The sequence below is a fragment of the Cricetulus griseus genome, chromosome 8, assembly GCF_003668045.3.
Source record: "Cricetulus griseus strain 17A/GY chromosome 8, alternate assembly CriGri-PICRH-1.0, whole genome shotgun sequence".
NCBI lineage: Eukaryota > Metazoa > Chordata > Mammalia > Rodentia > Cricetidae > Cricetulus > Cricetulus griseus.
In genome coordinates, this window is record NC_048601.1 from 17,853,337 (window position 1) to 17,876,744 (window position 23,408).

Sequence of the window (23,408 nt, forward strand, 5' to 3'; positions counted from 1 at the left end):
TTTCTGCAAACTTTGCAAGCTGGCGGCTGGCTGTTGCTGCGTCAGCATGAGCTGCGAGGTCGGCATTCGGTGCTCCATTGTTGGCTGGCGGCTTGGCCGTTGGCACTCCTCCGACTGAGGCGACCATGGCGGGGGTGGTAGCGCTAGTGCGGAAAACTCAAGAATATGTGAAGACCAAGGAGTTCCGGGATTACATAACCAGCACCCACTTCTGGGGTCCTGTGGCCAACTGGGGCCTCCCACTGGCCGCCTTCAAGGATATGAGGGCGTCTCCCGACATCATCAGTGGCCGCATGACGATAGCGCTCATCTTCTACTCCATGGCTTTCATGCGCTTTGCCTACCGGGTCCAGCCTCGAAATTACCTGCTGTTGGCGTGCCATTTTTCCAACGTGGTGGCACAGAGCATTCAGGGGAGCCGTTTCGTGGCACACTACTACCTTGGTGGGGCCAAGGCCCACAACCGTCCGGCCAAATAACCTTCATGACTGGGGGATGGGAGGGATAGCCTGACCCAGACTTTGCAGCTTGCAAGCATTGGACTCTATTCCTCCTAAAGAAAGGCCAAGGAAAACTTTGGTTTGGACTCTAAAACGGTGCAAACCCAATTAAAAACTGCAGTTTGGTTAATTAAAAAAAAAAAAAGAATCAAATTGAAAAAAACAAAACTTTGTAAGTTCTAAGGGAGTAAATGAGTAACTTACTACAGGGAATCTTGAAATAAGTAGAACAACACAAATTATTGCCTTCTCTCCAGGTAGGAGGAGAAGCAGGTAGTTTGGTCTAAACTTTGGTATGATGGTAGAGTTTGGTTCCTCTCTCGATCAAGACATGACTGACAGACCTGAAGCATCTCCCACTGGAGAAAGTGTCAGTATTCTTTATCTTATGCTTGGCAATATTTTCCAGGTAAAGTAAATATTACTGTAGCGGCTACATCCAAACAAAGTAGTGCCTGCCCAAATGATGCCAGTAAGCAACAAGATGTCAACTGGAAAGACACCGTAGTCAAAGGCTTACTGGTAGAGGTATGTACATAGGAAATACCAAATTCTTCCAAACACTGGGAAACAGTGTCTAAGAGATAAACTAGGACATTCTTCTCGAAAAGGCCTAATTGACCACAGTTACTTTTGATGCAAACCTTCTGCTTTGAACAAATACAGTATTACACATCCATCCTGTTTTAAATCAATTCCTCAGCCCCTATTGGGTAGGTGGCTCAGTGGGAAAACACTTAACTAGCTGTTCATAGCCCTGGGTTCTATTCTCTGCATCTCCCAACCCAGCCAACCTACAGAGCCTCACCAAGGATGATGGGGCCCCTTGAAACATGCTTTGTGATTTCTTAACTCTCCTCTTGATGTGAAGCAGCCTGTACATCTCCTCCTCCCCACACTTCTTCTTAACTGATCCTAAAGCGAAGTATAATCTTAATCCCAGGGTCTTGGGTTCAAGCCCCATGTTGGACACCAGATTAAGTGTGATCCTAATTGGTCTTATTAATAAAAACCCAGAGTCAGATATCGAGGTAAATGCTGAAAGATCAGAGAGGCAAAAGAGCAGCCATAGTCACCTCTTACCTCTTTGCATCCTCAGACAGAAAGAGCGAGATCCTGTCTATACCCTGCCTAATCACTTCCTGTCTCTGCCCTGTGTTGTCACTTCCTGTCTCCTCTCTGTACAGACCTCCAGACCTCTATGGTTAACTAATGCTAGCTCTGCCCTCTGATCTCCAGGCAAGTTTTATTTGTCAGAACACAAAATATCACAACATATTAAAGTCTAAGAGACAAATCCATTTGCTCCATGCTTGTGAGCAGTTCCTACCAGCCTCAAAAAAAAAAAAAAAAAAAAAAAATCAGAACAGTTGAAAGTGCCACTCAGTGACACAGCAGGGTTGGTTTTTGTTTGTTTGTTTGTTTTTCGAGACAGGGTTTCCCTGTAGCTCTGGAACCTATCCTGGCACTCACTCTGTAGAACAGGCTGGCCTCGAACTCACAGAGATCCACCTGCCTCTGCCTCCCGAGTGCTGGAATTAAAGGTGTGTGCCACCAACACCTGTTGACATAGGGTTATCTTTGTACAATCTATGGGAACTGAGGGCCTGAAGGGATGTTGACACTGTACAGGGACGTCCACATAATAAGGACAGGGACAAGAAATGGCTCTCAGGAACAACCCCGAGCCAGCCATGCCTCTGGTAACTGATGTTTGGTCTCTTTTCCTTTGTGGAAAAATGACCCAATTTATTATTCTGTTCTCGTTTTTTTGTTTTTTTTTTTTCTTACTCTCTAACAGCCTGAAGGTATTGAAAAAGAAACAAGCCAGAGTTTCCTTATCTGCACAGAAGGTAAGACAGCTCTCCAGATGGTTAGATGGTCCTAGAGAAATCTAAGCATGGTAGATCTATTTCCTTGACCTGTGCACAAGCCACAAGCCACGAGCCACAAGCCACGAGCCCACTTACCATGTGGATGCATTTTATAGGGTTTTACTTTATTTCATGTTGTGTCTTCTTTGATGTATAATTTTTAGCAAACAAGATGCATGTTAATAAATTACATTTGTTTGTCTAACAAGATTAGTTTGCCTATTTCCTCCATCTTGTATATTTTTATTTCTTTGTTCATATGATTGTCTCACAATCTCGATCAATGGAAAACTCAGGAGTTTTCAAATTAACGCTAGCATAGTGGTTGCTTTTATATTCTTGTTATGAAAATAGTATGTAGATTCATTACTGGATCTCAGTCACCTGAGTTGTAGCTATCATGAGCATTATTTTAGCTGGTTAGTGGTAGTTTGATTTTAATGTTTTAATGTTGAGCATTCCTTCTACGAGCCATGAGTCTTATATCTTTCATTTTTTTTCCATATGTAGTTTAAGTACTGAACTGATAGAAAATGGAGACCACTGTCTAAGACGAAGCATACATCAGTTTCTGAATGTGTTGTTATTATAAACTAGCTCAAATACTCAGTTTACTTTTTAAAAAAAACTTATTACATATATTTATGTGTGTGCATGCCTGTGTGTGTGTGTGTGTGTGTGTGTGTGTGTGTGTGTGTGTGTGTCTGCACACATGCATGTATATGAGTGTGCATTGCATACTTTTGGGGGGTGTGGAAGTCAGAGGACAACTTGCTCTGGGGTTCCTTCTCTTTCTAGCCAGGGATTGAACTCAGATCATCAGGCTTGGTGGCACAGGCTATTACCCTCTAAGCCATCTCACTGTCCCAAATTCACAATTTCATTTTGTCTAGTAAGTGAAACTAAACAATGGCCTTTTCTTCCAAGTACAGCTGTTCCAAAAATCTGCTACTGTGGTTTGGAGAGGGAAGTCTTTGCATTATTTGTGTGGGTATTTTTCTTTCAGGTACCAAAGTCTCAAAGCCAATACTTCTGGAATTGCCAAGTGATGCAGTGGAAGGGTCGGTCAGATCCTTTGTCACCATTGTGGGTGAGTTTATCACACTATGTATCATGGTGACTTGAAAAACCTTGGTTGGGGTGGTCTAAAAAACAAAAGTTCTAAAATAGCAGAATGGAGATGTTTTCCTAGCCATCAGGGCAGGAACTGTGTTCCGGCCACTCTCTCTGCCCATTTCCGTGTGGAGTTCCCAGACCTGCATCTCTCCACCTTGCTCTCACTGGCGGGTAGCAGTAAATGCTCAGAAAACAGGAGACCCCGTTATGACCTGTAAATATGAATGCTAAATTAGCCTCTTGGAGATTATGCTATGTTGTGATACTGGGAATTCTCTTGGTTAAAATAAAAGAGAGGGATGTTTCCTAAAAGGAAAGGTTAATTCATCGTATCATCGACATTGAAGCCTGTAGGAGAGGGATGAGGTGTAGTTTGTATCACATCAGCTCAGTATCTAAAATCACAAATCAGAAGCAGGCCAGCAAGTGAGCACACTTCCTAAGCGTCCTCCATGCTGTGGGGATGAGATTTTTTTCAGGAACATTTTATACCTGAAACCCCTCTAACTCCGCGCTTAAGAACCACCTCCCTCAGATTCTCTCTAGGAAATTTTGGCTTGTTTATGTGTTCTGTTTATTTTGTTTTAAACTGTGTGTAGAGCAGGCAGTGTGTGCACATAAGCATGGTGCCCAAGGAGGCCAGAGGCATCAAGTCCCCCAGAGGTGAAGTTAGAGAGAGCTGTGAGCCACCTAATACGGGTGCTGGGTGCTGCATTCAGGCCTGCTTCAAGAGTAGCAAGGGCTCTTAACCACCGAGCCACCACCTCCCCAGCCTCCTGGTTACACCTTCTAGAGCCAACTTTAAATGTTTTCTGCTCCTACCATGCATTAACAATAACCACGGGCTCTAATGCCGAGGCATCGGCTCAGTGTGAACATAAGTGCATGACTCTCCTTTTCCGTTTTTAGGGGACATTCTAGGAGTCACAATGCAGAATCTGGAGAGTCTTCTCCATACGCCCTATGGGTGTGGTGAGCAGAACATTGCCCAGCTAGCATCTGACACTTACATACTCGACTACCTGAGAGCCACCCAACAGCTGACAGAAGTAGTCAAATCCAAGGCGCTACTTCTCTTAACCAACGGTGAGAGGGGATAAGAGTTTCTGCCAACAGATGTGAAGCCAACTGCAGCTGATATCAAAACACGATCAGTCTTACTCTGTGGCCCCCTGGTGAGACAAAAGTAAAGCTTTTAGGTACTCTGGGTCCTAGCTGTGTGCTCTTTTTTACTTTAAATCCGTGTCCATCATTTGACCTTATGATGCAGAACTGTAGTTGCAAATTTTAAACTCATCTTTCTTTTAAATTTTCTTTATTCATTGCATCCACCCCGTCTACACCATTCTTTTCCTTCTCTCCCAGCCTGAAAATCAGTTTGCTATTGTGTTGTGTTTTAGGTTACCAGAAGCACTTGTCTTTCAAAAACTACGACGGTTCATACAACATGTTCTGCCAGAGCAGTCAGAAAGGAGACACATGGTGAGAGATGGAGACTTTGTTTTCAATAATACAGGTTTTTCTCCCAAGCAGGACTTGCAAGAAGGTGACAGTAGCTGGTCCTCAGTGGGGATGTCCAGCCAAGTGAGTTTCCCAGTGGATTTACAGAGAATAAAACAAAACCCCTAAGTTTATTATTTCCAGTCTGATGCAACAATATCCCCCTAGTCTCATGCAACTTGCTCGGCTGTGTGATCATTTAATGATGGTTTTCTGTGATGTCACAGCTCATCAGCTCCATGACATCTTCCTCTGTGCCCCTCAGTCTCATTTAGATGCGGGGGAAAGGAAACTAGATACCCCATAACATCGGGTTACAGACCATACCAGTCCTGTTTCTGGGTATGTGTAATCAAACGGACTACACAGCCAGACCTTTGGGTGGCAAAAGTCTGCCTGCTCTAATTGCTATAGATACGCTGTTCATCATAGTTTACTGACCCCAGTGAAAGGTCTACTGTCAATCAAGACTAGTATTGGACACTGTGTATGAATGCATTACCCAAAGGGAGCAACACTGATGAGCCTGTTGAGCGGCTGACATCATCTCTGCCCCTAACTTCTGCTGTGATGATCCCATTACAGGCTCAGTGCTCTTACTTTCAAGACGTTTGAGAGGATGAAGGAATATATTTTCATTGAAGACTCGGTCCCCAAACAGACCTTAATCTGGCTTTCAAGCACACAGAGAACAAATGGGTGCTTCAGAAGGAATGACAAGCTTGTCACCAATGCTGGGGAGGTAAGGGACTCACAGTGAGGCTTTCTCTCTCTGTTGCCCTGTGACATCTGCCTCTGTCGCCTTCCCTCATCTGGAATGCATCATCCTTGGGAGTGCTATGCCTTTTGAGTCTGCTGCACTAACGGGGCCCCTGTCCTCTCTGTGAGCATCAGTCCTGTTTAACCAGAGCCTAGACAAAACCCTGCATGAGTCTTCTGTTTGCCTTCTTCAGCCGTTGGACTTTCTACAGAGTCAGGTTTCTGCAATCGTTAAACTGGGAAGAGGAAAAGAAAGAGGACTCGGCACAGAAAGCTTCTGGGAATTTGGAGTCAGACAGGAAGGGATCTTGAGTGTGAAGAATTCCTTTCTGTGCCTCCGTCCTGGGGGGGTTAAATCATGGTCTCAGGCTGGGGGTGCAGCTCAGCTGGTAGTGTGTGTCAACCCAAAAACACAGCTCTCACCTCAAAGAGAACAGGAGGTCATTTACTCTGAAGCCAATCATGAGTGACCAGGGTCCAGAAACACAGATCCAGGATTCTCCAAATTCCATGTACAACTTTGTAACAGTTTAACTAAGGTTTTATGTAGCAAAACAAAGGAAGTCATAACCCAGAGAACTTTCCAGATACATTGGTGGAAACATTGAGGAGGTGGTCACAGCAAAGGAGGGAGACTTGGCCCCAGGACTCAGAGGCTGTGTGATGGCACCCTTAGTTGTTCATTGGTGGGAGCTAGGGGCTGGTTAAGTTAATATATTCCAGACAGTTTATATCTGTTAGTCACAGAGGTGCACAAGGAGTGGCCATCTAGGTTAAAGAACTTGGTTCCCGACCTGCAGCATTCCAACCTCTCCACCACCACTGATGGTTTGTTTAACCAGTTAATGAGCCTTGTAGGAAGTTCAGAGGAAGGTATGACTTCCTTCTAGGAACTTCATTTACAAATGCTTGCAGTATGCATGGAGCCTGGTATTCAACCCCAAGTACCACACAAACCCTACCAGGCATGCTCCAGGTTTAGTGGCTCATCCCCATAACCACAGCACTTGAGAAGGAGAGACAGGAAGGGCAGAAGTTCAAGGTTATACTCAACTAACAAGTGCCCTACATGAGAGCCTGTCTCAAAAAATAAAAGCAAGGCATGGGGGCTCACACCTTAAATACAAGCACTCAGGAGGCAGAGGCAGAGGATCTCTGTGAGATTGAGGCCAGCCTTGTCCTCCAGGGAGCTCCCAACCAGCCAAGTCTGCATAGTGAGACTCTAAGAAACACACACACACACACACACACACACACACACACCAAAAACAAAAGCCAACCAAACTGCAACAACAAAAACCTCATAGACTCTGGTTTAATGCTAATTTTCTCCAGGGAATTTTTATACATGATCAGTGTGCAATCCCTGTGTTTTTTAATTCTTTTCTAATTTGCACAATACTCATATAGGAGTCCTGATAACATATGCTTGATAGTTTTATGTCAACTTGACACCATCTACAGTCATTTGGGAAGATGGAGCCTCAGTTGAGAAACTACCTACCAGAGTGGCCTGCAGGCAAGCCTATGGTGTATTTTCTCAAGTATTGATTGGTGTGGGAGGGCCCGGACCTTTGTGGCTGATGCCACCCCAGGGAAGGCTGGGCAAGTTTAGGGAACAAGACAGTGAGCAGTGTTCTTTTGTGGCCTCTTCTTCAGCCTGACCTCTGGGACTACAGTCTGTGAGGTAAAATAAACCCTTTCCTCCCCAAGCTGCTCTTGGTCATCGTCTTAGGGTTTCTATTGCTGTGAAGAGACACCATGGCCATGGCAACTCATATAAAGAAAACATTTAATTAGGGCAGCTTACAGTTTCAGGGGTTTAGTTCATTATCATCAAGGCAGGCAGTGTGCAGGCAGACAGACATGGTGTTGGAGAAAGAACTGAGAGTTCCTGATCTTGATTCTCAGGCAACGAGAAGTGAACTGTCTACCCTGAGCGTAGATTGAGCTTAGGAGACCTCCAATCCACACCCACAGTGACACACTTCCTCCAATGAGGCCACACCTACTCCAACAAAGTCACGCCTTCTAATAGTGCCACTCCCTGTGAGTTTATGGGGACCGATTACAAGCAAACTACCGCTGTCATGGTGTTCATCACAGCAGCAGAGCCCAAGTAAGACACTACTGTAACTGCCACTTTGGCTGGAGTTTCCACAAAGTCTTTCATCTCCTTTCAGTCTACCCCATCAACAACGAGTTTCTTTGCTATCTTCAAATTAATACCAAAACATCCAGGGACCTGCTCAGAATCCAGGCCAAACACAGGCCACATAATACTATGTGTACTTATGCACAGCATACTTGTGTTTAAAATTCTTATTTAATTATTCCATTGAGTGTTAATGGAATCTCACCCAGAAAGCATGACTACTTAAAAACTCCATGTTAGCATACCTAGCTTAAAAACTACATGTTGAAGTGTTTCTAGGGATAACGATGTTTGTTGGAACATTCTTTTTCCTAGATAGCCCCAGTTCAGAAACAGCTGTCCTTGTGTGCCCTGCTGTCCCGTATGGCTCACTGTTCCTTTGTTTTCAGGGCAGCCATGAAGAGGATGTTGTGCTCACTGCATATGTTGTCGGGGCGTTCCTAGAAGTTGGATTCGATTCCAGTGTACGGATTCCCCTCATGCCCGGCTTCACTTAGCAGCATGCACCCTAGATAGAGCCTGGATTCAGAATGACTTGAAATTCTTAGACAGGATAAGATACCAAGACAACATTTAATCCACTACCATCCTTTAAACTGATGCCATTCAAAATTCTCTTGCCTCACTGATAGGACTGAGGTTTCCCCCATGTTGGATACACTCATGGAAAAAAAAAAACTCAAAAGAAACCTTTTCATAAGGTTTCAGGTATTTATATGTTCCCTGAACTGCAGCCACCAAGTTCAGATTACAGACCTCTGCTGTGGCAGTGTTCAATTGTAACTCCAGTGTTCATAAAATCAAGGCAAAAGGATCACGACATCCGAGGCCAGTCTTGCCCATACAGCAAGACCCAGAACCAAAACCAAAGGCAACTATCGATGAAAAGGCTCTCAGTAAAGCCGCAGTCTAGAAGTTTGTTTTCAAGTCACTGAAGTGTTTGAAGTATGGTTTCAGTACACAGGCCATCAGTTACAAAATCTGTTCCTAAAGCAGATACTGTGTGATTTCAGGATCGTTAGCACATCTCGAAATACAAACCTCTATTTAAAGCATGAAAGTAAAACATTTTAGGTATAAAAGGAATGTGTGATCTGGGGGGATCACTAAGTTAGGAAAGTACTCACCTCACACGCATGAAGAGGACCTGAATTCTGTTCCCAGCCACCTGTGTACAAATGCAGGTTAACATGCTAGCACATCCCTGTAAACCTGTTTCTAAGGAGACAGAGAATGGAGGATCCTTGGGACTCTCTGGCCAGTAAGGCCGATATAATCAGTGAGCTCCAGCCAAGGAGACTTGTCTCAAATGAGGTAATCGGTGGTCTTCAGGTTAGCACCCAAACCCATCCTCTGACCACCACGACACATGCACATACACACAGATACGCACACACATCCACACACATAGAATCGTATGTTTTGTAACACGGAAGAAGTTTATATTATAGGTAAAACATTGCCAATCTAATATCGAAACTCACTTTACTCCTTAAATTTTGTTTTCCCCATACTAATAATAGTCCAAATTTATTTTTCTGATTCTTTAAAAAGAATAAGAGTATGTGAATGTATATATATGATAGGTTTGTACGTAAAATGTGCTTCGGGGATATATTATATACATTGTAAACGGCATTGTAAGCGGTGGTTAGCTTATGTATTCAGCGAGCTCATGTTCAGGGATCACCAGCATCTCTCCTCCCCACTAGTTCCCTGCCCTCCGCAATGGTCTCTATTGCCTGGAGGAGGCGTATTCAAACGGCATCACCAATGGCTACACTCAAGCCATTCTGGCTTACGTGTTTGCACTGGCTGGAAAAGAACAGCAAGTGAAATCCTTACTCTCCATCCTGGATGAATCTGCTACAAAAATAAGTAAGTCCCACTACCATTTGTCTTTGCTAGGGGAGAAACTCCTGAAAACAAAGTGCAGACCTCACCGAGGGTGTGGATCAGAGCCCTCCCTCCACCAAGGTGCTCCACCAGAGCTCCTGCAGAGCAAGTCAGCGCCCATTTCTTCAAAGAGTATCAGATATTTAATCTCCCTCTTTCTCTTTTCCACCATTTTTTTTCAAACAGGTGACATAAAGGAAATTAAGCATGCTGCAGACAATCATAGTTACTTCCAAAACTACTTATGACCCTAAGGAGACACCATATTTATTGCCCAGGCTCTGTCATAGAAAACTACCACAGACTGGCTAACTTAAACTCAGAAAAGTCTAAGATCCAGATAACGGAAAGTGGGGGGACTTTGACCATTGCCCTCAGTGCCCCTTTCTGTGTGGACAACCTTGACGCCCTTTTGTATGTCCGTATTTCCTCTTCTCATAATCACCACCACACTGGATCATGCGTCACCCTAGAAAGCTCATTTTAACTTCATCATCTCTTTAAAGAGCCTATCCCCAAATCCAGTAACATTCTGAGGTCAAGGTTTCAGTATGAGTTTAAAATTCAGCTCACAACAGAAATCCAAAGAATAGAACCTGTCCCCTCTGAATGGGTAACTTATAGGAGCTTGTTTTAAGGACTGTGAAAATTCTTTTTAGAGAGAGCAAATTTTTTTGCCTGTTTGCTTAGATAATATGATATATTGGGAGAAAGAAGAGAAACACAAAACAGAAGGCTCTCCATCGTTCATTCCTTCGGCACTTTCTGGTGAGACCGAGAAGACATGCTATGTGCTGTTGGCTGTCATTTCTCGAGTCGCTCAGGACCTTGATTACGCTAGTAAGATTGTGCAGTGGCTTGCCCAGCGGATGAACTCCCATGGAGGTTTCTCTGCCACACAGGTGATTAGCGTGATACGAGTGAATATGTTTAATGGGGAAGATGCCAGTCTAGATGACAATAGTAACAGTCATAAAACATAGATCCTGGGATGAAGAATGTATTTGATATTCTTTTTAGCTTTATGTGTATCAATATTTTGTATGCGTGTTGGGTTACCTGGAGTTACAGATGGTTGTGAGCTACCATGAGGGTGCTGGGAATTGAACCTAGGTCCTCTGCAAGAGCAGCGGTGCTCTTAACCACTGAGCCATCTCTCCAGCCCTCACATTTGATATTCTGAATCCTGATTTATTTAGTCATGGGCTCATCATTGTGTTTCAGACACTCTTTCGAGGAGACTAATTTAGATAATAAATGGGAACACTCCCCCCGACTTTAAGGAATTCAGGCTATCTGTGTCTCCATTGCACAGTGGAAGGCAGAATATAAATCTAGAAGAGATTTTCTTTGTAAGAACGGAGTCCTACTACAGTAGATAGCTAATGGTACAATGGTCAAACCACGTGTCAATTAGGAATGAAGATCTCTCTTTGCTTCAGAAAAAGCAAAGGGGGTGGGGACAGGAAACCGAATGGCCATGAAGCAGTGGATGACTCCTTCCCTAAGAGGAAAAACTGAAGGTCGGGGGATTCCATCTAATGAGGACAATGTCCCTTCTTCTCCTGCCTTAAACGCGGAGTCCCCATGAGATGGCAGGCTGATGAATTTCCAAAGACCCTCTTCTGACTCTTGTCCCTCTGTGAATATGAGGGAACAGAAGTGCAGTCATCCCATTGTACCACACTGTCACTTTCTGACTAGATTTGACATGATTTTCAGCAGTGGGGATGGTTATTTATTTTTTGGAAACTAAAATCAAATTAAGATTTGCTAAAGAAAACTAATTGGCAGCAACTCACATGCGTAAACATTCTCTGTCGTGCGGGGCATCATTTCTTGTCCTGTCACCAGCTCCAGGAATGTTTGTAGGAACCGACTGAAAGTCCATGGTCAGCAATGACTCACCTTGTAGCACTGTTCCATGCAGGACACCACAGTGTGCCTTCTCGCCCTAACCCGATACATGAATTTAACTGGCTCTAACTCTCAAAACACCGTCACCTTGAGCACTGAAGAATCTGAAGAGGTTTTCCCCGTCAACAATGATAACCGCCTTCTGGTACAACGTTCAAAGTTATCCAAAGGACACGGGCAATACACGGTGGATGTAGATGGAGAAGGCTGTACGTTTATCCAGGTAATGGAATCCCTCCTCGGGGAGAACTGAGCTTGCCTGTGGGAATTCAGGCACTCCACTGCTCAGTTACATGTGGAGTGTCTTGTCACCTTGACTCTTAACTATAATTATCTCTACTTCCCTCACATTTTTGTAATCAACAGCAGCAAATAACAAGCCATGTTATGCAGAAGCTGTTCACACTTCTACTAATTTTAAAGTTAACACACAGGGACTAGAGAGATGATTCAGTGATTAAGATCCCTGGCTACTCTATTCTAGAGGCAGGCCCCTTGGTTTGATTCTCAGCACCCACATGGTGGTTATTACTCCAGTTCCAGGAGATCTGACGCCCTCTTCCGGCCTCCTTGGATACTGCACAATGTGGTGCATACATGCAGACAAAACACCCATACACATGAAATAAATAAGTCTTTAAAAAATAAAGTCGGCATACAGAGCAATAGGTTTCACGTTAGCATTTTCGTGCATGATTTGCTCTTCTTTGTCTTTCTTCCCTATTACCTCTGCCTTCACCCCCTTTTATTGAACGCTTCCACTCCAACAATACCCCCTCTGCTTTCACGGCATGCGCACTCCATCACCCCCTCCCAAATAAGAGCTCTTTTTTTCCATTTCATGACCCCCCCTCTCCATACACATACATACTCATACAAGCACACAGAATACAAACTGAACCTTTTTTTAATAATTAGATTTCTTCTTAGACAGTTCTGCATAAGCCTAGCTGGCTAACAAGTTTCTTAGGGAATGCTGCTGCTAGAGAGTATTCTATCCTCATCAAATGACATCATCATGCCTCACCTCATGAAAACTACATGTTGTCTACCCTGGTTCCCTGATGATAACGATGTAAAGCACATTAACGATGGAGTTAGACGGATAACGGGTCCTCCAGCTCTTACTACAGAACGGTTTCCAAGATGCTATCCTTTCCAGGCCACCCTCAGGTACAATGTACTGCTTCCTCAGAAGGCATCAGGATTTTCCCTTTCCTTGAAAATGGGGGAAAGCAATTCTTCGGATGTGTCCCAGAAGAAGTTTGACCTCACAGTGACCCTCACGTAAGTGTCACATTTTGAACAAATTTGAATGATGGCAGCTATGGTGAGTCACATGTTAGTGGGTGATATTCTACACCACCGACACTCTTGTAGACCCTGCTTTAACAGCTAGAACTTCAGCAAGGTCTACAAGTGTATGCTTCGTGCCCCTCGGCTATAACCTGGGAGCTGTTGCCTTGCTGACAGATCACCAGTGTGGAGGATCTCCTCCAGTGTTTGACAAGTCTAAAGCTGATTGGGAACCTGCATAGCATAAACAAGGAAACTGTCTGTAAAAACTGACTTTGTGAGATTGGGGAGACTTTGTGTCCTCAGACGTCATCATCTGCACCAGCTAATGTCCTCTCATCCACTGTGACTCAGCTGTGATTGTCCCTTGACGTTTGAGAATGAAGTTTTCCAGCTCCTTCCCTCCCAGCTTCTGCCAGCTCTCCAGGCTTCAGCTAATTGGCACGTCTGTCCACCTGCCACCCTCGCTGACAGAGCTCACGTTTCTAAATCCACGCAGAAGTATGCCTGCTTTTCCGTTGCAGGTATATGGGAGCTCACGAAAGCTCCGACATGGTCCTTGTGGATGTGAAGATGCTCTCTGGGTTTACTCCTGTCCTCTCATCCGTCGAGGAGGTGAGTAAGAGTGGCCCTGTTCCCTGGCACAGAGAAAATGAGAATGCGTAAAAACATCAAACTAAATAATGGAATTCTTCAGGTTTGCCATTTGTATTTTGTCTATACTGGAGCAGGAGGGATTATATTCTTATTCTGCGCTGATCCACAGCTGTTATGCCCATGCTTCATCATGGATTTCTTTACCCAGTTCCCATATATATATATATATATATATATATATATATATATATATATATTTGTGTGTGTGTGTGTGTGTGTGTGTGTGTGTGTGTGTGTGTGTGTGTGCACAGAAACACTGTGGTACAAAGCAACATTTCCCTAAATAGAAGGTGTGGGGCTCATTTCTGGAGGAGGACTCTTGGTTATTCTAATGCCTGATCCTCCCTGCTTCCTGTCAATCTCTTCAAAGCTTAAACACAATGGCCCAGTGATGAAGACAGACACAAAGAATGGCCACATTCTTTTCTACTTGAAAAATGTAAGTTCAACAATAGATTTTTTTTCTTTAATGCTTTGTTTTTGAGTTTTATTTCATGGCTTTGTCTTCTGAAGGGTGTTTGATTCTATTTATGGCTTTGTTTTTCTTTGTGTTTTGTTTGTTTGGTTTTGTTTTTTTCTGATTTTTCGAGACAGGGTTTCTCTGTATTGCTTTGGAGCCTGTCCTGGAACTCGCTCTGTAGACCAGGCTAGCCTCAAACTCACAAAGATCTGCCTGCCTCTGCCTCCCAAGTGCTGGGATAAAAGATGTGTGCCACCAACGCCCAGCTGAAAGCTTCTATTTACTATAGAAGTATGTGAAAGAGCCTATTGTTTTAATGAGACATTGAATATAGTCAAGTGTTCTGCCTCACTAATGATATCCTTTGTATTAACAAATTATTTCGTGTAAGTCATAGTTGTCTGACTAGATAATTCTCGCATTTAGAGGTATCTTTATCCCTTACAGAATGTAGTGTAGTCATTTACAGAGATGAATAATTATCCTACAGCTTGAACTCCAATGAAGGGTGACATGATTTTTTATTGTTTAAACTGTGTATATTTAAAGTGTATACTGTGACATTTTGATATGCATTTGCATTGTAGGTTAATTGTTATAAACAAACAACCCTCTTTTCATATAATTACCTTCTTAGTGTAATATTTAAAATTTAAAGTTTATTCTTACTGAGTTTCCATAACATATACAAGATCATAGTCACTATTTCCTGCACCTCCTCCCAGGAACCATCCCCCTACACACACACACACACACACACACACACTCCCTCCCAACTTTGTGTCCTCTTTCTTTAATAACCCACTGGGTCTAATTATTGTTACCCATATACACACGAGTATGGAACCGTCATCCAAGGTGGCTTGGTCAACCTACCAGAGACCGCACATCTGAGGAAAACTGTCTCTCCTAGTCCTAGCAGACTTCCATTGTCAATAGAGAAAAGTGTCCTTCTAAAATGTTGAGTAATTTCCTATTGTGTGCATACCACAGTTTCCATATCCTTCAATCAATCTATTGGTAGACAGACATGGGTTATTTTGAGTTATTTCTGCACCATGGCAATTGTGAGCATGGCAATGCCTTTTCAAGATAATAATCTAATTTATCTTGGAATCATCCTTACAAGTAGGCTTTCTGAATCATATAGTAGTTCTATTTTGATTTTGGGGGGTGGGGCACTCCAAACTGCGATGTGAATTTAGGGCCATCCTTTCCATGAACCCATTATTCCCACTCTCACAAACCAAAAAATTCTCTACCATGTTCAACTAAGCAGTGTTTAAATGTTTACATGATTTACTGTCAAATGTCTGGTTATTTTGCTATTATATAAGATAGTGATGGGGTTTCAGTTTTAAGCAGGCAGATCATGAGCATGTGGAGTAAGTTTCCCAGGATTTTCTTTTTTCAGACCTACTAGGACTTGTTTGCCATTCGTGTCTTTATAGGTTTCCAGGGCACCAACCAGCTTCACCTTCTCTATTGAGCAAACCAACATTGTGTCCAACATCCAGCCAGCCCCAGTCAAGGTCTACAGTTACGAAAAAGGTAAGCAACCATGTCACAGCCGTTGAACATGTCTGTAGCTCACACTCTCTGAATCACTGCATTCCCACAAATCATGACTCTGTCTTCAAAAAGTAAACAAGTGATGACGGTTTTGTATTATATAACTTTCTTTTTTATACTGACTGTACCTGTTCCCAAGGTATCCTACCTAAAACATAGAATCTCTTGGATGAATTGTGAAAACACTCACCCTTGAAATATAAATGATGCTAACCTTCCAAGCCTTTTTCATTGTTGTCATGACCAAATCAAAGATTTACTATTGCTGCTTCTATGGTTTTGACTTAAGAATGGAAGAGAAATCCCTTACAGGAAAAATATAATGGATTATGCTTCAGAACACTTAGTGTGTTGTGGCGACCATGACACATCCCCTGGCAGGTGAGCATGGAAAACCTGTCAAGGAGTAGATGAACATGGTCTGTCCTTACTAATTTAATGCATTCCATTGCATGACATGCTTTAGTAGAATAGTTAAGAATTGATAAAAATGCATGAGTGATTACTTCTGTTGAAAAACTATTGGAAAGATAAGGTTTAATGTCTTTGTATATGGCCTATCACAGTTTAGTTACACACAGCTGGAGATTTGATAAAGACAAATGCTCTTCTTCTTTTTCAGATGAATATGCCCTAGATTCTTACAGCATCAATAGCATTTCGGATTCCCAATAGACAAAGCAGAGCCTAGAGAAAAGTAAGGACATTGTATTAAAGCCTTCACGCACATGTCTCTTTAAGCCTCTCATTTTTGTTAATAATTTGACAGGTCATAAGCATATATGTACCAATACTTACATGTCAGCATGCATGTTATAGTTATGGATTTGTATATATGAATTTATAAATGGAGACACATACATGTGTGTATTTATTGTTTAAAACTATGTTTTAAATCCCAGGGAGGAAACTATTTCTTTGAATAAACCCGTTCTCCTGGCCACCATCCTAACAGAGAGCCATGACCAACCACCTCACATCCTGAAGAGTCGTCAATCACAATGACTCTTGACAGCTTCACTTCTAATCGTCCCATTAAATGACGTCATTTCAAGTCTGAGGCCATTGTTCTCTATTCTTCCTAGTTTTAATTATGGAAATCTCAGGGCTTTGTTTGAGAGAAACTGAATAATTTCCTTCATTTTTTTTTTCATCTTTAAACTCAAGTTTGGGCTTCTAAACTATTCAGAACTAGAATCCTCCAAAACCCAAAGAGGAAAGAAATAGGTAGAAGAGGATGTGGGGGACATTAGGTTAAAGTTAAAAAGGACTCTGTCAGCTCGACACAGAGACACACACAATAAAGCATTTTCAGGGGATGATCAGAAATCAGGGCAGCTAGGAAGCAGGAAAGAGCCCTGAATGAAGTGAAGGTTTACTGAGCACAAGGTTGAGAAGCTAACTGAAGGACATTTTGTCACTTAAAACCTGCTGTACTGCTTCAAGCACATCACTTGTACCAGGAAAGCAATACGGTACACCTACTCTTAATCTGACTCAGCGTCCCTGCTGTGGTAATGAATTTAAACTGAGGACAAAAAAGGTGGGAAGAAGCTGGAGAAAATGATAGAAACAGAAAGTTTCTGTATCAACTCTTAAGGACTCTGGATTCCCTAAGATTCTTTACAGACAAGGAAAGGCTGCCCAGTTCTCCAGTTGTGCAGAATTTGGAACCAAGATCTCCTAGAGCAGTGGTTCTCAACCTTCCTACTTTGCAAAGCTTTAATACAGTTCCTCATGTTGTGGTGACCCCCAGCCATAAAATTATTTTCATCAATACTTTGTAACATAACAATTTGCTACTGTCATAAATCATAATGCAAATACCTTATTGATGATTACAACGTGGAGTCAGATATAGGTTGATAACCGGCAGTTTATTAGGGGAAATACTCACACAAGGGAACCAGTGACCAGGTTTTCACCTGAGCAGGACAGGCCCAGAAATGCCTCCCAGTCAGCTCAGCCAAGCAAGAGAGAGCCATGTGCTCTCCTCCCTCCTTCTTAAACCCTTGTTATGCGACTGTGACCACGCCCAAGTGGGTGTGGTCATCGATAACTATAATCAGGGTTTCTCCCTATAATACCTGTTTTCTTATTTTTTTTAATATTCTCTTTTTGTTTGTTTTTTGATTTTTAAGACAGGGTTTCTCTGTGTGCCCCTGGCTGTCCCAAAACTCACTCTGTAGACCAGGCTGGGCTCAAACTCAGAAGTCCACCTGCCTCTGCCTCTCAAGTGCTGTGACTAAAGGCATGAGCCGCCATGCCCAGCTAATACCTGTGTTTTCTGATGAGCTCAGGCAACCCCTGTGACAGGGTTGTTTGACACCCTCCAGGGAGCCATGACCCACAGGTTGAGAACAGCTTCCCCAGACTACCAGGAGACAACAAAATTTGAAAATATAAAGCATTTAAGTGGTTAGATGTGTTTCCTCATGTAGTTAGTCCCTCTGCTCAGGGTTTCTTGTTCATAGTACCTACACACGTTTAGCCAATATGCCTATTGAGTGATACCGCAGTGATTGCTTGCCTCAATCTATGTTAGTGATTTGGCTTATTCCTCTTAGTTTAGGTTCGGTTCTTCTGTTTTATCAAGCATAGCAAGTCAAGCCTGTAAGCAGGCCATCGGCACTCATAAAAATATCAAAATAAATAAACACAGTCTGCCTGAATATTCAAAGGTTCTTTCTATTCAAGCAAAATATACCCCTTACAGCATAGCATTTCCAGGAAAATTGAGGCATTTTGCTTTTCTGTTGTTTTGATATGTTCATTTCTTTTTTCCTAAACAAAGATCATTTCTCAGTGTATTTGTGTATTCAGTAGTTACATTGGACAACTAATAAATGGTTTCTCGTATTATAGGCAAGGAAGAAGGGCTGGATGATGACAACAGACAGATGGCCAATTGTTGGTCTGCCTCCTGAAGGACTAATAGAGGTCTCCCAGCATTTGTCCACCATGTCATAATGACTAGTACAGAGCCCTAGTCTTGAGTGTTGAAAGTGGCTGAGCACACCCTTACTTAGTGTTTAGGACAACAATGAAAGCATAGGAACAGCTACTTTTGTGGTCTTACCTTCTGATGGCAAACATAAGAAGTATGTTTATAATGTAAACATACAATGCAAATGATAATTGTGGGAGCTATGAAGACTAGAGAAGAGTCAGAAGACCCAGAACAGGGAGCTGGGGAACAGGAAAGACTGACCGATGAGACACAGCTTTAAGGATTATGCTATGCAGCAATGACTTGGTTTTTCTCTCTGTGTAGCTTTGGATCCTCTGGAGAGTGGGCTGGCTTTGAACTCACAGAGATCTGCCTGAGTGTTCAATCTGCATGTATGCCTGCAGGCCAGAAGAGAGCACCAAATCTCATTACAGATGGTCATGAGCCACCTTGTGGTTGCTGGGAATTGAACTCAGGACCTTTGGAAGAACAGGCAGTGCTCTTAACCACTGAGCCATCTCTCCAGCCCCTCAGCAATGACATTTAAGCCAGGGTCTGACATGGAAGAAGGAGCTCATGCCATAGATACCTCAGGAAAGATTATTCCTGGTTAATAAGATCAGCAAGGAAAAGAAACAGACTCATAGGGTAGAGAAGCACTGTGTGATCAGGGAAGAGCAGCTAAGTATGACTGGAGCAACAGAAGAAATCAAGGATGAGCACCAGATGCCAGACCAGGTAGAGGACTGAGGGTCATTGCTAAGACTTTAGCTTTCACTCTGTATAAAACTGTAACTCATTGCAGGGTTTTGGGTAGAAGAGGCGCCTGACTGATTGTTCTATATGACCACCTGACTACAGTTAGTGAGGACAACCTGTAGGCTCATAACAATTTGGAAGGAATGTTACCTACACATTTCATGTGTGTGTGATATATATGAACAAATCTAACCAAAAATATGAAAGACATGTACAACAAAAACTTGAAGATAGTGTATTACATGACATTTTTCTTCTCCAAATTGAAGCATTCCTTCCAGTACAGAAGGGAAGGCTCGGGAGCTCAGGAGGGAAACAAAAGGTCACATATCCAAGAGATTAAAAACTTAAAAGCGTTTTGAGGCCCCTACCCAACAGTATAAAAGGAATAAACAATTTCCAGGGGTGGACACTCCACCAGTTGTGGAAAGCAAAGATGTTAAAACCATGCCTGCCGGTGGTGTAGAGAGCTTGAGGGATATAGTTTTTTCAGGAGTTGTCACCAATGGGGGTAGCCTTTCTGGAGATATAGCTACTTTTGAGCTATTCCTGCTTCCTGTAAGTAACCCTCACCTCTTCCTGTTAGTAACTCAAATAAAAAACTCATGTGTGGTGGTTTAAATAAGAATACCCTCGTGTTGTATGAAAGGAGAGGTTAGCATTCCCCTTGACAAGGATGGAAGAGGCCCGTGGGCCTAACACACACACACAGGTAAGGCATTGCCACCTACTTCGTGGCATCTAACCACTGTTTTTAGAAACTGGAAGCAGCCTAGATGCCCCTCAACAGAAGAATGGATACAGAAAATGCGGTACATTTACACAATGGAGTACTACTCAGCAGAAAAAAAACAATGGAATCTTGAAATTTGCAGGAAAACGGATGGAACTCGAAGAAACCATTCTGAGCGAGGTAACCCAATCACAAAAAGACAAACATGATATGTACTCACTCATATGTGGGCCTGCTTTATGATACATAGTAGTGACCATGCTTTATCAGAGCTGTTTTTAATGATGTTGCTCAGAATGGTTTCCTTCCAGATGATGATTGAGAAGCTAATTTAAAAAAAAAAAAAATGGTGAGCCGGGCATTGTTGGCGCATGCCTTTAATCCCAGCTCTCGGGAGGCAGAGGCAGGCGGATCATCCTAGGCCAGGCCTAGGCCCTACCCCATGTGTCCAGGTCAAGAGAGCATCCCTTCACAAGGGATGGGCTCTCAAAATCCCTTCTTTTTTTTTTTTAAAGACCTTACATATTTAATACAGTGCGTTCCCTCTGTACAAATGGAAAAAAAATAAGTTCAACATTTCTAGACCAATATGGCTGTTAATTTTTGTACAATGCCAACTCAACATGGTAAACTGGAATACTTTTTTCCAAAGTTGACAACACAGTTAGTTTCCAAAAATTCAAATTATATATGTATATATATATTTATATTTATATAAAAAGACCAATAATGGCAGTATGTTATGCATCAACAGCAGCAACAGTTTTTCCAGGTTCTGCAGTCATTTGAACAAAATTGTAGAGACATCCAGCACACTCCATTAAAAAAAAAAGTAAAAACCAAAATCCCAGAAAAACAGCACAGTTCTGTTACCCTTGTGGTACCTGGCACCATTTTTTTGTTTGTTTGTTTGTTTTGTTTTTTCGAGACAGTTTCTCTGTGGCTTTGGAGGCTGTCCTGGAACTAAGCTCTTGTAGACCAGGCTGGTCTCGAACTCACAGAGATCCGCCTGCCTCTGCCTCCCGAGTGCTGGGATTAAAGGCGTGCGCCAACAACGCCCGGCCTGGGGAATAGAGGGGGGGGGATGGCTAAGGGCAGGTGGGATGTTGGGGGGGAGGGGAGGGAGAAGGGATTGACATCTGAAGCAAGCTTGTTCCTAATTTGAACTAATAAAATAAAAAGAATACCCTTCTACAGGCTCATATATTTGAAAGCTTAGTCATCAAAGAGCAGAACTCTTTGAAAGAATTAAGAGGATTCAGATTCATGGCCTTGTTGGAGGAAGTGTGTCACCCGGCGTGGCCTTTAAGGTTTTCAAGAGCCCATACCCCACCCAGATCAATCTCTCTGTGTCTCTGTCTGTCTCTCTGTCTTTGTGTCTCTCTGTGTCAGTCTCTCTCTGTCTCTGTGTCTCTGTCTGCCTCTGTTTCTCTCTGTCTGTCTCTCTATGTCTGTCTCTCTGTCTTTGTCTGTGGATTAGGATGTAGTTCTCAACTACTCCAATGGCGTAAGTGCTGCCAAGCTCCCCGCCATGAGGATAATGAACTAAACCTCTGAAACTGTAAGCCAGTCCCCAGTTAAATGCTTTCTTTTATAAGAGTTGCTGTGGGCATGGTTTCTCTTCAGAGCAATGAAACCATGACTAACAAAATTTGGTACCAGGGACTGGGGTATTGCCATGACAGCCCTGACTCTGCTATTTGTTGTGGAACTATTAGACTAGAAAGTGGTTGGAAGCTTTAAGTAGGGCTTAATGGACCATCCTTCTAGGAGCATGGAAGACAGTGATGAGGGTGGTTTGACCTGTGGGGGCCCAGCGCAAGCTGTTTCACGGGGGAAGAATCACTAATTAAGAAAATGCCCTATAGCTCTATCTTATGGAGGCATTTTCTCAATTGAGGCTTCCTTCTTTCAAATAACTCTAACTTTTGTCAAGTTGAGATAAAACTAGTCAGTGCAATCATCACCAACAAAACTTGGTGCAAATGTAATTAAAGAACAGGGCCATGTTCCAGCCCCAGTAAGCAGCAGAATTTGGTAGTTTGGGCCACTGAGTTTGCCCAAAGTGGTTTGGCTTTAGAGCCAATGGTAGAAAGAAGGGATTATGGAATCTCCCTCCTCAGCTAAGGAAAGCCACTAAGTTCAGGAATGTGTCAGGGCTGTCTCAATATGAAGGCCCAGACAGAACATTTTGTGAAGCTATGAAAGTGAAGCCTGGATTTCATTGAAGACTCCAAGATGTTGGAGATGCCAGAGCTGTAGGATGCCTGCCAAGAGGAGCTACATACTGGGTGTGGAACCAGCCCAAGATTGAGAAGTGTGTTGCAGTGAAAGGAATTGGACGTCTGAAGAGCCCTTTGACATCAGACATGGCAGTTTGTCCTGCTGGTTTTAGGTCTTGCTTTGGTCCAGTATGTCCTCACTATGCTCCCTTCCCTCCCTTTTGAAATGGTGACGTATATCCTGTGCCATTGGGTGTTTGAAGTATGCAATCTGCTTTTTGATTTTGATTTTACAGAGGGTTACAGTTAGGAAATTGTAATGAGGACTGGAAAGATGACTCAGAGGTTAAGAGCACTAACTGTTCTTCCAGAGGTCCTGTGTCCAATTCCCAGCAACCACATGGTGACTCACAACCATCTGTAATGAGATCTGATGCCCTCTTCTGCATGCAGAACACTGTATACATAACAAATAAATAAATCTTTGAAAGTATTGCCATGAGTCTCAGAGACTTTGGACCTTGGACTTTTAAACATTGCTGAGACTGATAAATGATGGGGACTTTTGAAGTTAGACTGAATGAATGTATTTCTTCATTATGACACGGCTGCAAGCCTATGGGGGCAGGGGAGTAGAATGTGGTGGTTTGGATAAGAATGGCTCCCACAGGGTCACGTGTTTGAATGCTCAGGCACCAGGGAGTGGAACTCTTTGAGAAGACTAGAAGGATTAGGAGGTGTGGCCTTGTTGGAGCAAATGTGTCACTGATTGTAGACTTGGAGGTTTCAAAAGGCCATGCCAAGGCCAGGCTATGGCTCTGTCTGCCCATCACGTTGCATCTCTCAACTATTTCTTCAGCACCATGCCTGACATGGCAGCTACCATGCTCCCTGACATGATGACAATGGAACCATAAGCAAGTCCCCAGTTAAATGCTTGCTTTTGTAAGAGTTGCCATGGTCATGGTGTCTCTTCACAGCAGTTGAAGAGTGATTGAGACATCATATGGTTCACCAGATTGGGCATTACTGCCGTCATTGC

At 43.0% G+C, this 23,408-nt stretch overlaps 2 protein-coding genes and 1 non-coding gene across 3 annotated transcripts in view; all 3 read left to right on the plus strand.

The window, feature by feature from the left end:
- LOC100768475 (ovostatin homolog) overlaps positions 1-16,377 on the plus strand; it is a 39,785-nt gene extending 23,408 nt beyond the window's left edge. Inside the window, 15 exon segments of the mRNA XM_035449012.1 lie at positions 910-1,028; positions 2,302-2,353; positions 3,381-3,464; positions 4,400-4,576; positions 4,891-4,972; positions 5,576-5,751; positions 8,307-8,368; positions 9,617-9,782; positions 10,491-10,702; positions 11,731-11,940; positions 12,880-13,004; positions 13,538-13,628; positions 14,041-14,109; positions 15,582-15,681; positions 16,325-16,377. Coding sequence (XP_035304903.1) covers positions 910-1,028; positions 2,302-2,353; positions 3,381-3,464; positions 4,400-4,576; positions 4,891-4,972; positions 5,576-5,751; positions 8,307-8,368; positions 9,617-9,782; positions 10,491-10,702; positions 11,731-11,940; positions 12,880-13,004; positions 13,538-13,628; positions 14,041-14,109; positions 15,582-15,681; positions 16,325-16,377 — 1,778 coding nt within the window.
- On the plus strand, positions 126-479 carry LOC103162130 (mitochondrial pyruvate carrier-like protein). The gene has a single exon (XM_027428393.2). The coding sequence runs from the start codon at positions 126-128 to the stop codon at positions 477-479; it is 354 nt and encodes a 117-aa protein (XP_027284194.1).
- A 3,669-nt stretch (positions 16,378-20,046) lies between the features above and the next one.
- Positions 20,047-20,168, plus strand: LOC113836948. The gene has a single exon (XR_003487473.1). It is a non-coding gene; the product is annotated as a U6atac minor spliceosomal RNA (small nuclear RNA).
- The last annotated feature ends 3,240 nt before the right edge of the window (positions 20,169-23,408 follow it).